Source organism: Camelus bactrianus, chromosome 4 (genome assembly GCF_048773025.1).
Source record: "Camelus bactrianus isolate YW-2024 breed Bactrian camel chromosome 4, ASM4877302v1, whole genome shotgun sequence".
Lineage (NCBI taxonomy): Eukaryota > Metazoa > Chordata > Mammalia > Artiodactyla > Camelidae > Camelus > Camelus bactrianus.
In genome coordinates, this window is record NC_133542.1 from 45,555,962 (window position 1) to 45,572,950 (window position 16,989).

The 16,989-nt window shown below is 37.2% G+C and overlaps 1 protein-coding gene across 35 annotated transcripts in view; it reads left to right on the forward strand.

The window, feature by feature from the left end:
- LOC105067319 (phospholipid-transporting ATPase FetA-like) overlaps positions 1-16,989 on the forward strand; it is a 75,321-nt gene that overhangs the window by 9,317 nt on the left and 49,015 nt on the right. For 2 of the 35 annotated variants that reach the window (XM_074361784.1, XM_074361787.1), the window contains 2 exons: positions 12,901-13,030; positions 16,534-16,647. The exons of 29 other annotated variants lie outside the window; for them this stretch is intronic. Coding sequence is in view for 1 of the 6 variants with exons in the window: in XM_074361782.1 (XP_074217883.1) it covers positions 15,968-15,997 (30 nt within the window). In the remaining 5 variants the exon portion in view is untranslated. Of the gene's footprint in view, positions 1-12,900; positions 13,031-15,952; positions 15,998-16,533; positions 16,648-16,989 lie in introns of those variants that run through there. 4 more of the 35 variants (XM_074361786.1, XM_074361788.1, XM_074361785.1 and 1 more) reach the window with 3 other exon arrangements.

Here is a 16,989-nt window from a genome sequence, read left to right on the forward strand (position 1 = left end):
CCATGCTTGAATTTATGAAGGAAGGACCTTTAGTACCAGTATTTGATTTGACTCTAATTCTTCCATAGGGAATTTCACCCTTCTTGGCTTTGTTCATAATCCAATTTAAGGAAGAACAAATTTTAGAGTACACAGAGAAAGGTTCTTAACTCTTTTTCAATAACAAAACATATTAAGAATCTTTTAAAAGTTCAGGACCTCTCCCCAGAAAAAATGCACAGGTTGTCTATGGACAATTTTAGAAGGTTCATAAAGTTTGTAGAGTTCATCTGTTGAAATTTGGCTTAGAAAACAAAAAACAAGCAAACAAAAAACTGATCCCAAAAAGTGGGTAAACTGTATATCCTTCAGACAATTCTCCATAAATACTGTTTCTCAAGCTTTTGATATATATTTAACAGCCTTAAGTTCAGACAGTCTGTTTTCTAGAATTGTGTGCTTTACTTCTCAGATCTTTCTTCAGAAGTGAGCATTGGCCCAAACTGGGGGTCTTAGGAGCAGGATTGTGTATGTGTGTGTATATATATATATACACACTTTATATATATATAAAGTGGACTGACAAGAGAGCTCCAAGAAAAAGGGAACCTTAATCTGGGTAAATGTTGGTGGGGCTTAAGGAGTTCCAGGCCCAAACAAAGTTTAGTCAGGAAAGTTGAGCTCAAAGCACTAGGCAGAGGACCAAACTGGGCCTCACAGAATTAAAAGACTGGCAACAGGAAACAGACAACAGAATTTTTAAAAATTTCTTTAATTGTAAAATACATACAACATTACTTTTTAAGTGTACAGTTCAGTTCATTGACATTAAGTATATTCATATTGTTAGGCAACCATCACCACCAACCAGTTTGAGAACTCTTTTCAACTTTGAAACTGAAACTCTGTACCCATTGAACAATAATTCCCCTGTCCCCCCCAACCCCAGCCCCTACAATGGTAACCACCATTCTTCTTTCTGTCTCTATGAATCTGACAACTCTAGGTGCTTCATATAAGTGGAATCATACACTATTTCTTTCTATGACTGGCTTATTTCACTTAACATAACGTTCCTAAGGTTCATCTAAATTGTAGCATGTCAATTTCCTTCTTTTTTGAGGCTGAATAATATCTCATTGTGTGTGTGTGTATATATATATGTATATACCACATTTTGTTTGGCCATTTGTCGATGGGACATTTGGGTTGATTCTTCTCCTTGGCTATTGTGAATAATGCTGCCATGAACATGGGTATACAAATATCTCTTTAGGTCCCTGCTTTCAATTCTTTTGGGTATATAATCAGAAGTCAAATTTCTGGATTGTATGGTAATTCTATTTTTAATTTTTTGCATAATCACCATACTGTTTTCTGTAGAAGTTGCACTGTTTTGCATTCCCACAAATAGTGCACAAGGATTCTAATTTCTCCACATCTTTGCCAATAGTTGTTATTTTCTTTTTTGGTTTTTGAAGAATACTAGCCTCCTAATGAGTATATTGGAGCAAATTTTGGACAGAAAACCTAGAAAGATACTCTGAGACTATGGTACATTTTACGAGTGTCTTAAGAAACACCAATGTATGGGGAGGGAGCTGATAAGGGTATAGGGCAGATTCAGATACCAAAAACTACCCAAGCTGGGGATGAAGTTTAGAACCTTCTCATGAAAATTATGGGAACTCTAGATACTTAATCAACATACAAAAATCAGTGGTTGTCCTAATTAATGGCAATTACCCATTAGAAATATAATAGAAGAAAGATTCCATTCACATTAGGAACAAAATCTTAACTAAGAATAAACATGACAAAGAAATGCACAAAATATGTATGAAGAAACCTTTAAAACTTTATTGATGGACAAAAAGATGGCCTGAATAAATGGCAAAATATAGGCATGTTCCTGGATAGATTATGGTGGCTCTCGTTTTCACTCAGAGTGAAAGCCAAGGGCCTTTTAGACCCTACATGGTCTGCCACCACCCTTCCTGACCTCTCTGCTGCCGCTCTACCCCTCATCTTGCTGCTCCAGCTACTCTGCCTTCTTGCTGTTCATTAAACAGTCTGTGTTGTCATTATTCCTTCTGATTGAAGCACTCTTCCTCCAGATAGCCCTTTGGCCAACTTCCTTCTCCACATTTTTGCTCAGTCTCACCTTTTCTATAAGCCCTACCTTGATCACCCTACCACCTTCTGTCACCCTCATACTCCTGCTCACTTTTTTCTTTTTCTTTCTTCCCATTTTTTTATTGATGTATAGTTGATTTGCAATGTTGTATTACTTTCTGGTGTATAGCCCAGTGATTCATACATACATACATATACACACACACACACACACACACGCACACACATATTCTTTTTCATTACAAGTTACTGTAAGCCATATATAGTTCCCTGTGCTATACAGTAGGACCTTGTTGTTTATTCTGTACATAATAGTTTGTATCTGCCAATCACAAACTCCCATTTTATCCCTCCCTCCCCCTTCCCACCCAGTAACCATAAGTTTGTTTTCTGTGAGTCTCTTTCTGTTTTGTAAATAAATTTGTTTGTGTCATTTTTTTTAGAATCCACATATAAGTGATGTCATATATTTGTTTCTTTCTGACTGACTGACTTCACTTATTTAGTATGATAATCTCCAGGTCCACCCATGTTGCTGCCAATGGCATTATTTCATTCCTTTTTATAGTAGAGTAGTATTCTATTGTGTGTGTGTGTGTGTGTGTGTGTGTGTGTGTGTGTGTGTGTGTACACACCACATTTTCTTTATCCATTCATCTACTGATGGATATTTAGGTTGCTTCCATGTCCTGGCTATTGTAAAAAGTGCTGTTATGAACAGTGGGGTGCATGTATCTTCAAATTAGAGTTTTCTCTGGATATATGCCCAGGAGTGGGATTGCTGGATCATACAGTAACTCTATTTTTAGTTTTTTAAGGAACGTCTACACTGTCTTCCATAGTTGGCTGCACCAATCTGGATTCCCATCAACAGCGTAGGAGGGTTCCTTTTACTCCAGACTCTCTCCAGCATTTATTATTTGTAGACTTTGGATGATGGTCATCCTGACTGGTGTGATGTGATACCTCATTGTAGTTTTGATTGGCATTTCTCAAATAATTAGTGATGTGTAGCATCTTTTCATGTGTCTGTTGGCCATCTGTATGTCTTTTGGAAAAATGTCTATTTAGGTCTTCTGCCCATTTTTTTTATTGTGTTGTTTGTTTCTTTGCTATTGAGCTGTGTGAGCTGCTTGTGTATTTTGGAAATTAATCCCTTGTCAGTCTCATTTGCAAATACTTTCTCCCATTCTGTAGGTTGTCTTTTCATTTTGTTTGTGGTTTCCTTTGCTGTGCAAAAGCTTTTAAGTTTAATTAGGTCCCATTTGTTTACTTTTGTTTTTATTTCCATTACTCTAGGAGACAGATCCAAAAAAATATTGCTGTGATTTATGTCAAAGGATGTTCTGCCTATGTTTTCCTCTAAGAGTTTTATGGAATCCAGTCTTACATTTAGGTCTTTAATCCATTTTAAGTAAATAAGATTACTTCCTTAATTTCTCTTTCTGATACTTCATTGTTAGTGTATAGAGATGCAACAGATTTCTGTGTATTAATTTTGTATCCTGCAACTTGAGCGAATTCATTGATGAGCTCTAGTAGTTTTCTGGTAGCTTCTTTAGGATTTTCTGTGTATAGCATCACATCATCAACAAACAGTGACATTCTTACTACTTCCTTTCCAATTTGGATTCCTTTTATTTCTTCTCTGACTGCTGTGACTAGGACTTCCAAAACTATGTTGAATAGAAGTGGCAAGAGAGGGCATCCTTGTCTTGTTCCTGATCTTAGAGGAAATTCTTCCAGTTTTTCACCATCAAGTATGATGTTAGCTGTGAGTTTGTCATATATGGCTTTTATTATGTTCAGGTGTGTTCCCTCTATACCCACTTTCTGAAGAGTTTTTAATCACAAATGGATGTTAAATTTTGTCAAAAGCTTTTTTGTAACGATTGAGATGATTAAATGGTTTTTATTCTTCAGTTTGTTAATGTATGTTTTCTCAACTGTAAATAGGTAATTATCTTTCCTTATAGCTCAGATTTAGTGAGATGATTTATAAACTATGAAACCTAAACAAATGCAAATGATGAGATTCTCTGTTATTTCTTCTTATAGTTTTTGTGCTAAGGAGAAACAAAGTCATCAAAAGGTTTGTGATCTGGGGTTTATTCGTGGTTCAGAGACATAAAGGAGTAAAAAAAAAAAAAAAACCTGCTGATTGATCCAGTTCAGATGATCAGATGCAAAGAGCATTACTTAATGTTCTGTATAAAGAATGAAGAGGGTTTGTGAGAGTGTGAAGTGAAGAGAGATGGAACAGATCAGGGAGAAAAGTAAAACAGTTAAGGGATTTTTACTCCCTTAGTTACTGCTATAGTGAACTAAATCTTTTCCTACTAAAATATAAGATCCAGAAGGTTCAAAGCAATAAAATGAAGTTTAATGAATTGTATGATTACAAAATTCTAAAATCCATGGGTTGATAAAAGCAAATATACCTTTTAAGGAAATTTTGGTTTCTTTTTTTTTTTTTAATTTCTTTGTCATCCCTTTGAGAGAGTCAACTACTAAGAAAACTGCTTTGCCTCTGAAAGATCCAAACAAGGAAATGTTGAGTAACGATAAAACCCTGGGGCCGCAGAGGTCTATGCACAATTACTAAGCTTTGACACCTTATTTATTTTTCTGCTTAGCTTTTCCTTTTGTGTCTTACCATTTTTAAAAATAGGTATCAAATTACATCTATAAAGTTTTTCATAACTAGATACAGTTATTAGTAAGTAATGACAAATCTTTAATTAATATGACATCTTTGATTGAAAAGGTTATTTGAGCATCAAGTGAAAAAATGATTTGAATCTATTTTTTACTGAGACTTTCACTGCTACTGTAAGACACAGCTCAAATGCCACTTTTCCCATTAAGCTCTTCTTGACTTCTCTACCTTGAATAACTCTCCCTTCTCAGAACCATTTTGGCACTTTGTTTAGTAAACAAACCATCCCCCAAGTCCCCTTAAGACATGTACCATTTTTGCATTGTATCTTTTTATACTGTTATATCTAATTCTCTCCCCTACTCACTGTCTTATGCATTTCTGTATTTCACTATAACATGTACATGAATGGCTCTTTTTTTTTTTTTTGTCCCTCGCTTATTGAGATATAACTGACATTTAACACTGTGTAAGTTTAAGGTGTACAACATGATGATTTGATGTATGTTGTGCCTATCCAAGTACTAACCAAGGGGGAGATTGTAGCCCACAAACTCAGTCATTCCTATCTCTGCATTGTGGCCTGATGCTATTAAACATTTAAAACACACAATTTATTCCTTGCCTCTAATAACATGTAGATCAAGCATCCCTCTGATTATGACTGGTTCTTCATGTATATCTTTTCACAAGGGGAAAATGTCTGGATGTGCCAAAGCAAATAGTCACCATGACAGTTATTTATTTTGTTGCAAATAATCATCTCCCATTCTGGTTTTACATCAGCCTCTAAAACCTTATTAAAGTTAATTTGAATTATGTGTTCAGTCTCAATGAGCAGCCAAAGCGAAGTTTCTGAGTCTAAAAACTGAAGTCTGGTAAGTTTAGTAAATTTACCAGGATAAGTTCCACTGTGTTGATTTTTAGCTCTTATATAACTGTCAAATGTAACCTCTTCTCCCAGTCCCCATTGCCAGTGCCTTAACTCATCTATTCAATATTTTTCCTCTGAATTATGAATAGCAACATCTTAGCTCATTTCCTGAACATCATTCAAGCTAGACTCCACACTGATGCTGTATTTTTCTGAATCACAAGTCTGATTATGTTAACATACCTTTTAAAGTATTCAGTAGTATTCTGCAATAATGTACTCTACTGCATACCCTTTCATAAGTTGTTCCTCTCTCCTGCCCAGAAAACCCTGTCTACCATGTTCACTAAGCTAACTAACTTATCTTTGTGTTTGAAGACTCAGCTCAGAATCTGCTCCAAGAAGTGTTACCAGATCCCTGTAATCTGGCTTAAATGCTCAGCTTTTGCGCCTCTATGACACCCTGTCCTTGCCTTAGTCGTACTACCCACCACACTGGATAGCAGTTTTTTTTCTTCTGTCTCCCCTAATGGACAGTTAATTTCTTTAAGGCAGTGATAGGGATGGTGTCTGATCCTTTTCTGCATTCCCTAGCCCTAGTGTAATACTTGACATGTTTGTTTAATGAATTTAAGAACCTCTTTATAAACTTATTCACTTCATTTAAACTTCAGCATGCTTGTTCACTCTCCTTTCATCTCCCCCAATCTGTATTTTCTTTTTGATCCTTGACCATTCATCCCTAGCCACTTCTGTTCCCACTTTGACCTTGTCATGCTCTTCCTCTGCTTCTTCAGAGCCTTATAACCAACCATTGTATGTGTGTGTGGTGGGGGGACTCCATTAATGAGTAAGACTGTGACTGTCAGCTGTCACTAAATTTGTGAATGTCTTGTAGTATATAATTCTTCTCATGGAATAAAATATAATTAAATAAAAATAAAATAATTTAAAATAAAATATAATTGCATAGATAAAGAACCTATGGGTCTAAAATGAAAATTACTATGTATGAGAGAGCAAGTAGACAAAAAAAAAAAAAAAAAGAAAGAAAAACATCTTTGAGGTACAAATTCTAGGCAATCAGCTAGGTGCACCCACTGTCTTAGTTTCTACTGCACACTAACTGTTTCACAGAGCACCCAATTCAGATTTATGCTTCAGCAAAATCACTCTATAGTGTGCCCGTGAAAGGTGACTTTACACAAATAATTAAATCTGACAATGCCAGGTTTACAGTACTACATGTGTATGCTAGGCTTGATGATATATTAAAGCAATGTAAATTGTTTCTTTGCCTTCAGAAAGTACACAAGTGTTTCCTTTTATTCAAAGAACTCATGAAATTCTACCTCCTCTAGGAAACTCCAACTGGAAAAGATAGTGAATGAGTGCTCTCTTTACAGATACATTTTTAAATTACTTATTCAAGTTAAAATTTTTTTTCCATTGGTTTTGATTACATTAAATTTGTGGATTAATCTGGGGGATAGTTTATACCTTTGCAATGTTGCCTCTCACTATTCAGAAACATGATACTTCTCTGTTCAGGTCTTCTGTGGCCCTCAGTAAAATTTAGTGACTTACCATATAGATCTATATATTTATTGTTAGATGTATGCCTCATTGTTTGAAAATTTGTTGCTATTTAAGTGATACTTTTCCCATTTTTTTTTCTTTTTATTGTAAGTATCTATAAAGGCTTTTTAGTTGTAAATTTATTTTGTAACTAGGCATCTTACTGAAATCTTTTTATTTCTAATAATTTTTTAGAGTCATGGAATAATTCTAAGACTGGAAGGGGCAGTAGAAATTATCTTGTCCAACCTGCTTATGTACATATGAGAAGACTGAGACTCAAAGTAGTCTTAACAGGGTTGAGTTAAGAAAATCTTAGAGTTCATGAGTCTACAGTCATTAAGTTTTACAAAATACCACGTTGTTGTGAAGCAATGCGGGAGTGAGGCTGAGACAGCAGACTGCTAAAGAGGAGCCTCTCAAATCTGTATCCTGATGTGGTCCTTACCAATCCGAGGTATACAAATTTAGAAATTCAATTTACAGTTTGTCCTAGGAGGACCAGGTCCCAAGGGATCAGTGCACTCTTTTCTTTCTGGAAATAATAATTTATCAACAAAATAGCTACTTTAGAAGTTTTACCATGGAAAATCTAATAATTTCCAGGGCATTGCCTTCTAGTGGCCAGCTCTACCCAGGAGGCCAAATTAGAGATCCCAGAATTAGAACAAAGAGAACTAGATGTTTTTGTGTGGTATTTGCATTAAGATACGGTATTCTGATAGTCTGATAAACTGTTGTCTTCTAGTGATATTTTTTTCCAAGTAACTCTGATAGGCATTATAATCAGAGAAACTTTTCCCCAGGCAGTGGTTTAAGCAGTGATAAATGTTTCAGAATTTTCTGTTCTAAAAACTGACTTTCCTTCACTCTGTCATGACCAGCATGTTAGTTTTAATAAGTAGAGCTTCTCTTAGATTAGTCCTATTTTAACTTCATGCCTCCCTTTCTGGCGAGGAACCCTAAGCCCCATGCTGAGATTTATTTAGGCTGTACTTTAATCTTATCACATTTGTAAGTCATCTCCTAAGCAGATTACTTCAGGGAATATTTCCATAGATGGTTAAGCATTCATTAATGTTGAAGTCTTGTTAACTTTCTTTCAAGAGTGTGGGTGAATTTAAAATCTTGTTCCCAGATTCTACTATATATACACCATTTTGGGTCCTATAGCTTGCCTATCAAGCACCACAAACTTCTTGAGGTCAGCCACATAGCTGACCACTAAGCATAAGTCAGAGGAAGTCCATCAGTAGTTACTGAAATTCAGGGAGTGTCAGGATCTTCTGTTAGATTGGACTCACTGAGGAAGTCTGTAAGAATAAATAATTTTGCCCACCTGCTCAGTCTGTTGTCAGAACTGCAATGAGCAGAACTCTTGCTTCAGACAGCATTTGTCTGGGAGGCCCAACCAACTAAGCTAGCATGTGATTTGGATTTGTTGGACTTGAAGTATGTAGAGTGAATGTCAGTAAGGTTATTGGAAATCTCTGAGAGATAAAATAGAGAACTGAAATCCCTAAAGGCTTTGAGGTTGGATAAGATTACAGTTGAGTGTTAGGACAAGCAGCAAAGCTAAGATGTCCTAGATCTGTGCTGAGAAACAAGTGAGGTGCTCATAATTCACTTTATTGGTTGCTGCTCATATAGTAGGTGAATCAGCCATATTTTAGGGCTCAGGACCCCCGGGCCCAGCACCTAGTACAGTTGACCGTATTACCACATGATGGAAAGTGATGATGGAAGGAGAGTAATACATAAAGTAGCACACTCAAGAGCTGGGTGCTTGTTCTTATTCATCTCAGTGCTCTCCAGCTGGGGAAAGATAAAGATAGAACTTAGGCAGGCCCTGTTGTTGGTGCTTGCTTGCCTCCAGGCCTTATAGGAGTCAGGAGAAATTTAATGAATAAGGGAGTTTATAAATTGAGTTGTCTGAAAATGTAGAGGCTGTCCTGAGAAAAGAATGATTTCATCTTCACTGGAAGTATTCCTGGTTGCTAAACACAGGAAATGACGGCTGCGGGTGGGAGAATGGACCAGGTATCTCCCAGTGCTTTTCCAGTTATGAAATTCTGTAATCATAGTGACCCTGAGAGGCCATGCAAGATCCAGGATGGCTCCCAGCCTGGACATTCCTGGTGGGAGGGGAAGGCAATGTGATTCTTCTCACTTGGGCTTAGTTTAATTTAGTTCAACTTGATCCCTTTGTGACTCTCCTTAGACCCAGTGAAACCCCATATGATGTGAGAAAACCTCTTGACATCTCTAGGTGGCACTGTGACCCAGGGATGTTCCCAGTTTAGTTTCAAAGCCAGAGTTCCCTGGGGACAGGGAACCTCATACTGGAGTGACTTAAACTCCCACAGCTTGTTGACCTGGTAGCATTAAAAATGTTCTGCCTTCTACTGTGAAGTAGAGTAGTGGAATATAGACCACCAGCAGAGAAGTGACATGTGGGGCCCAGAAATCCCTCACAGTTTAGGGTTTTGGATTATGTTATTCACGGACACTCCCCGCTTTATGACTGCCATGTTTGTATCTAATGAAGTAGGGAAGCTAAGGGGAATGTGTCTTTGGATTGGTTTTAATTGAGGAAGGTACAGATCCCAGAACTGATTTTAAACATCACCAGATAGTGTTTGCGTTCTTTATAGCGTTTGTCTTGATGAAGTTGTCAGTAGGTGACATCTTTTTTTAGTTTTCTTTTTTTTTTTAGTTTTTTGGGGGTTTTTTTGGTGGGGAAGGAAGGTAATTAGGTTTATTTATTTTTATAGGAGGTACTGGGGATTGAACCCAGAACCCTGTGTATGCTAAGCACGTACTCTACCACTTGAGCTATACCCTCCCCCAGCAGGTGACATCTTGTAACATGTACTTTTCAGAAAGATTTTCCTTAGTCTGATATTGTTAATGAACTTACCTACTCTTGGTCTTCATTCTTTTTTCAAGTTCAAAATTTTAAAAATTTATTTACCAATCATCTACTTGGAAGCCAGGCCCTGTGCTAGGGCTTTAGAAGACACATAAATTAATTAGACATTTTCAAACTTACCAACCTGACAGGGGAGATAAAATTCAAAAAAATAATTATAACACAAGAAAAATGAGAATAAAAAATAGTTTTAGGAGAACAGCATCAACCAAGTAGTATAGGAGTTTGGAGGGAGCGAAAGATTATTTCTGGATTAAGAGACCAGAGAAACTTCATTGGAAAGTTCATGGGATTTGAGTTGGCCTTTGTAAAATAACGTTTGAAGGACTTTGGCTGGTAAAGAGCAGAGCATTACCCTTGGAGGGAACTGTGTGAGCAGCGGCACAGGTGCAGGACAGCATGGGCCATATAGAGGGAAAAGTACATAGGCCAGTTTGAGTAAAAGTAAATAGTGGAAGAGAAAAATGAAAGAACAGTTTGAATTCAAATTAGAGCATCTTGAATGTGTGGCTGATAATATATCTGAACTTCATTCAGTAACCCATGGGAAGCATTGAAGGTTTTTGAGCTGATCAGTAAGAAGACATTATCAGTGTTCTGCTGCAGGGCAACAGTGGATAGTTTATAAAAGTTGGAAGCAAATAACAGGGTGTATTGAATTGGGGAGGAAAGTATAATCTGAGATGATATTAGTGAGATTAGAAAGGAGGTAATAGCTTCAAGAGACCCTCAGATGGAGTATATAGAGTCTACAGGAAGAAGAGGAACAGAAGGTAACTCTTAGATTTTATGGACAAGTTACAGAATACTAAGGGGGAGGAGCAGGTATGCTTAAAATCGTGGAAGGTAAGAAATGCCATTGTGAGACATAGTTATCTAGTTAGGAAATGTCTAATCATATGAATTTGGGACTAGAGATGGTTTTAGGAGCCAAGGCTAGAGATGCAATGAGAGGATATGGTATCATAACTCAGGGAAAGTAAGCACAGGAAACAGGGATAAGAACAGTGCTTTGGGGGAAGAGCACCTGTTATATGCAAGGCACTGTAAAAAAAAATGCTTGATATACTTTATTTTACATAATCTTTGCAACCAAGGTGAAGTGATTATCTCATGTGAGAGATAAGGAGACTAAAGTTAAGAGTGATTATATCATTGGCCCAAGGTCATAAGTTTGATAGTGTTGGCTCCGGGTTTAGAGTTAGGTCAGTCTAACTCTACTACATCAACTGCAAAGCAGAAAAAACAAGAGAATGAATTGTCATGAAAACAAGGGAGGAGAAGACAAAGTGTCTTAATGAACTGTGGGGCCTGACCTGGGGAATAGGAAAGATGGAGGTGTGAAAGTGAAATACCTTCAAGCGGTTCCCAGTAGTCCCAGCTTTTGTTGGGAATTTGTGCCAAGGCCGCATAGATGCCAATCTTAGGTACCTTGAGAGAGACTGTCTAAAGACTTTGAACTGCACCTGGCCTAGCTGGAAGCCAAGTTCCCTCTAAAAATGTACATTTTAACTTACTCAAATAAGTACTTACCCCAGAAGTACCAGCTGATCTTCCAACTTTGTTTTTAGCAAGAGAAACTACTTTTCCAATTTAAAATATAGGAAAAGCCCTAGTAAAATTAGAGTTACTCAAGTTAAGGGAGAGGAAGTACCCTTCTCCTCTGCTTCCCTCTACCCCTAATCCAATTCAGAATAGGGTTCTGAAACCTCCTTTCTCTGCATAACACCATTTGAAAAACCCTTGCTTTACATTGGTTTTTTTTTTTTCTTGAGTGAGAAAGGGAAGTGGCAGGTATTGCCCTTTATTGCAGATAAGAAAAGCTGGAAAACTTAAGGAAAGAGTCATTTGCTTTAGGTAAAAATAACTTGAGAATCCAGCTGAGAATAGAACAGGGGTTTTTGAACTCCCCACCAGTCGGTGCTCCTTCTCCTCTCTCTCTCTTGCCCCCAATTTTAAAACAAATAATATTTATTTAATAAAAGAACATAGCACTTGTTTCCAAGATTCCATTCAACAGACATCTGTTAACTACCTATATGTGCAGAACAGTTAAGACTAGCTTAGTAAACATTGACTCATTTTTATAGACTAAAAAAAAGAGAAAAATAAACCATCCCAAAGCATTAGCATTATGCTACCTAATAAGGAGTTTTCTCTATGAGACTGCAAAGTGACCAAGCACCAGAAGGATATTTCATGGACCCCAATATTTGTTCAGACCCAGTTTAAAGTTCTAGGCAGAAAAGAAGGGGTTTTGTAGCACACAGTTGCTTTACAAAGCCTGCCTTATAGACTGAGCAGATAACTCCTGAGGAAGATCGTGAGTCTGAAAATAAAAACTAGCTAAGAAACTGCAGTTTTGCAGGTTCTTTTCTACTCCATTTTATGTTTGAAATTTGTTTTGCATTCATCTTTGGCTTTTTGCTTTAAACCACCTGAAACCAAATCCAAGTTAATTGAAAGATTGTGAGGGGTCCATGAACCAATTTTGGAAGAAGCAGGTTGAAAAGGCGGGTTTTGAGACTCTTTTCATTTTTGCTATCTAGAGGAAACAGAAGGAAGAAAAATCCACAAAAAAGGATTTGGGCAAGTTCCCAGAAGCCCGGAATCAGTTAGACGTAGGAAACTGACGGAGATCTAGTCATCTCAATGGCATGATAGACTAGCAAACGTTTCATGTCTTCCTACGTCTCCCAGAGTTTTAAAGTTACTAAATTTAGGAAATCTTTGTTTTCCTAGAGTGTTTTCCTGTCAGAAAGAATTTGTGATTGAAATAAGGAGGGGATAATGCATGGATTGGAACTGAGAAGAGAGACGTAGTATGGAGTGCTGGCAGGTTTCAGGCTGTGCCTTTTAAAAGCATTTCTGGGTAAGACTTGCTTTTTTTTTTTTTTTTTTTTTTTTGTAGTATATGTGCTTCTGTTGCATTAAAAAGGAAAACTTTTATTACCTTTTTGAGATTCATATGGTGAGAATTGGAATGGGAGAATGTTGATTTCTAGAATAATTCTGGGAATTTGTGCATTGGATAGAATAGCTAACTCAGAAACCCTTAATGGAATAGACTGGAAGCTTCCATGATTTTACACAAGTTTTGGGGAAATGTAGCTCTTATTTTAGTCAGAGGTTTATGGGCACATCTACTTCTATGTGAGAGTCCTTTCGTCAGGTTCTCAAAAACATTCAAGTTGACCAGGGGTTTATTCCTTCTTTGGTAAAGAGCTCCAGTCCCTGGAAGACAGATTTATTCACTGAGAGCCAATAATGACTTGTGTGCATGCGGCCTAGGATAGTCTAGTACTGAGAGTCATTGGCTATGCTGGCATCAGAAATACGCCGTCGCTAGACTGCTTTGTGTTTTAGTTTATGTTGTTTTCAAAACGAGCTCAAAATAAACTTAGACTTTCTCTAAAACTTCATACCTAGTAAACTCACCAGGTTTTTGTATGTAGCAGGTGTGCTGTGGAGGGTGCAGAATGCTGGCAGCACAGAATCACAGCTGTGGCTTGACTGGTTTGCAATGTAGTGCCAATTCGAGCTCTATAGGCTAATACTGATCAGTGGATCAGTATTCTACCCTCAACCCCAAGTTTCTGTAAGGTCATCCTCATTTCCATGTTGTGCGATTCAGTTTAAGGTCTAAGCCGCTTGGAGGTTATCACCTCAAGGTGGGACCTCTTCTGCTACCTTTAGATTCTCATGTCTAAATGAGGAGCTTTAGTTCATATAACCATGTCTTTTAGAGGCTGGTGTTATTTTTTGACTTCTCTTTAATGACTCCTTTATGACTCGACTGTTTTTCAACCTTCTTTTTAAAATGTGATGGTCCTCCCCTCAAATTTTTAGTAATTTCAAAGGGAAAAATTATAAGTTTATGGGGAAGCGTTCTGGCAGACACCATCTTAGACAAGCATTCTAGGCTCACATCACCAGGAATACATACAACAGCGGGTATCCCCTGACATGATTCAGTGAGAAGGGCACATCAGACAAACCCATGTTGTGGCACATTCTACAAAAGAACTGGCCAGTACCCTTCAAAACTGTCAAGATTGTGAAAAACAAGGAACGAATGTGAAACAGTCACAGACTAAAGGAGACAAATAACTGAATGCAGCATGGGATCCTGGATTAGGTCCTAGGACAACAACAACAACAACAAAGATATTAGTGGAAAGAATTCGTAAAAGAAATAAATATTTTCTGTACTTTAGTTAATAGGGTTATACAAAGGTTAATTTCTTAGTTTGTTAATTGTTCTATGGTTAGGTAAGATATTAACATAAGAAGGTGGGTGGGGTATATATGAAAATTCTCTGTACTATTTTTGCAACTCTTCTGTAAATTTAAAATTATCTCAAAATAAATTAAAAAAAATTTTAATGTAGTAACCTGAATTGGGCTTACTCTTTTAATAAGTGTTACTTAAAAAATTACTCTCCTGAGTCAGGTAGGAAGAGTATTTCCTACTAGTCTGTTCATTTTAATTTTTCAGTTTTTTGTTATTATCATATATTGAATAAAGATTGTAACAAATGTGTAAATTGTAAAGAGTAACAGCATGAGCACAAGTGTAGCCTGAAGCTCTCAGTATGCCTTTTCCTTCCCCTCCCCCTCCCCCTCCCTAACCTCGATCCTGAATTTTGTACTTTTTATTCCCTTGTTTCTCTATAAAGATTTACCTTGAAAGTATTTATCCCTGATGATACAGTTTTACATGATCATTGACCTTATGTAAGTGGAATGATTATGTGTTCTTTTGCAATTTGTTTTTTTTTTCCCTTAATGTTAAATTCCTGAGATTTAACAGTGTTAACGTGTATAACTTAGCTCGCTCATTTTCACACCTGTGTCACTTTCCATTGTATGAACACACCACAAGTTACTTCTTCCTTCTACCATTAATAACCATTTGGTTGGTTTCCAGTTTTGCTGTTCTGAGCAGTGCTCCTGCACTCATCCTTGTATATGGTATAGTATGAGAGTTTCTCTAGGGTATATATAAGATGGACTAGCTAGGTTATAGGGTAGATGCTCCAGCAACTTTATAAGGCCAGATTGTTTTCCAAAGTGGTTGTCCAGTTTTTAACACCACCAGTATGTAAGTGTTCCAGTGGTTCCACTTTCTCTCAAACACAGTATTATTAGACTTGATTTTTTAAAACCAATCTGGAGGGCATATTAAAGTTTGAAAACACCACCATTTATTGATTGACTACTTTGTGTCAAGTACTGTGGCAGACATTTTCATACACTACTTATTTATTTATTTTTAAGGGGGGTACTGGGGATTGAACCCAGGACCTCGTGCATGTGAAGTCCATACTCTACCACTGAGCTCTGTGCCTACCCTTCCATATATTGTTTAATTTAATCCTCTTGTAGCTATTCTTCTCAGCCCCCTAATGGAAACTAATGTTGTGCTTAGTTTGTAATACATAATTACCCCTAAACCTCTCTCTGGCAAATTTATTCCTTACCAGGTTTTTCTCCATCTTGGATCTAATTAGTGTATTTTGTTTTTTTATAAAAAATTATACACACACACACACACATACACACATATCCTCATTTTAGAATAAATTTGAGATGTGAAGTGGTTAATAACTTGCTCCAAGTCATATTGTCCTTAATTAGTAGCAGATTTTGAAATGAAACTCAGTTTTCTGACTCCTAATCCTTTTTTTGCTCTATTTCTTCCCTTTTTCCTCCCACATCCCATTTCTTCCCCTCTTCCCTCCCATTCTTCCACTCCTCTGAGTTAAACAGCTTAAACGTACTTTCCAGTTGGCTGCTGTGTAATGTGATGTGTGTGCAGAGAGTGTCACAAGATTGGGTGAGTGCCTGGTTCCAGCTAAGGAGTCATTACTCAGGTCCCTGGCTGGCTGTTAAGTGTCTTACAAGCATTTCAAATTCCAAGCTGTGCTGCTTGTGTGCATTTGGCCAGGCTGCCCTTTCAGAGTGGCTGATGGCCCTGCAGGGGTTGGAGAGAATCCAGAACTTCAGGATATCCCATCCTTGGTTGTCCCTTCTCAGCAACAGTATGAACCCTGAGCCTACTTTGGGGGTGCAGGTAACTGAGAGTACGACTGGGTGCCTAGGGAGTGGTGCTGTTAGAACTGCTAGTGTTGGTTAGGAGCACACAGATTCTGGTGACAGAAGAAACAGCCCTTAGGTTGGGGTATAAAGATTGCAGCACAAGTGAATTTTGTTCGGCCTACACAATATTTAATTTTGCTTTTTAAAAAAATGTTCGATACTTTTATAGAAAGCGTGTACTGACCAATTTGTCACAATACCCAGCACTTTGTTCCCTATTGTTTTTCATCTAACTGCTATTAACTCCCTGGCTCATAAAGTTACTTTATGCAGCTCTGCCTAGATTATTGAAATATGAATTGTATCCTTGATGAGGTTACTTGGAACTCACTGAGGGCAGACCTTGAAGAAGCATTCTTATTCTAAAGTGATCACAGTTGTGTCCAGGTAATTTTTTTTTTCTGACAGCTGAATATCCCTTGATTGTAAACACTCTTTTACTTAGACTTTATACTCCTGTCAAGATTATGGATTTTTATCCCATCTGATTTGAGGGGGATAACTTAAGACGAAGCTACACGTAAAGTTTTCTAGTCTTGGCTTATGCACACTTAGTGACTTAGGAGACCTGAAAGAAATTAATTAATTAAAATAAATGTACTTTATTGGCCTTTCCTGAATTGGGTTAAGGATGGAGAGAAAGAAGGATTTTCTATGTAGCATACTCATGGAGTTTGAGAAAGTATAATTTTCAAAAGGTTAAAAAAAAAGACTCATAAATAGAAAATG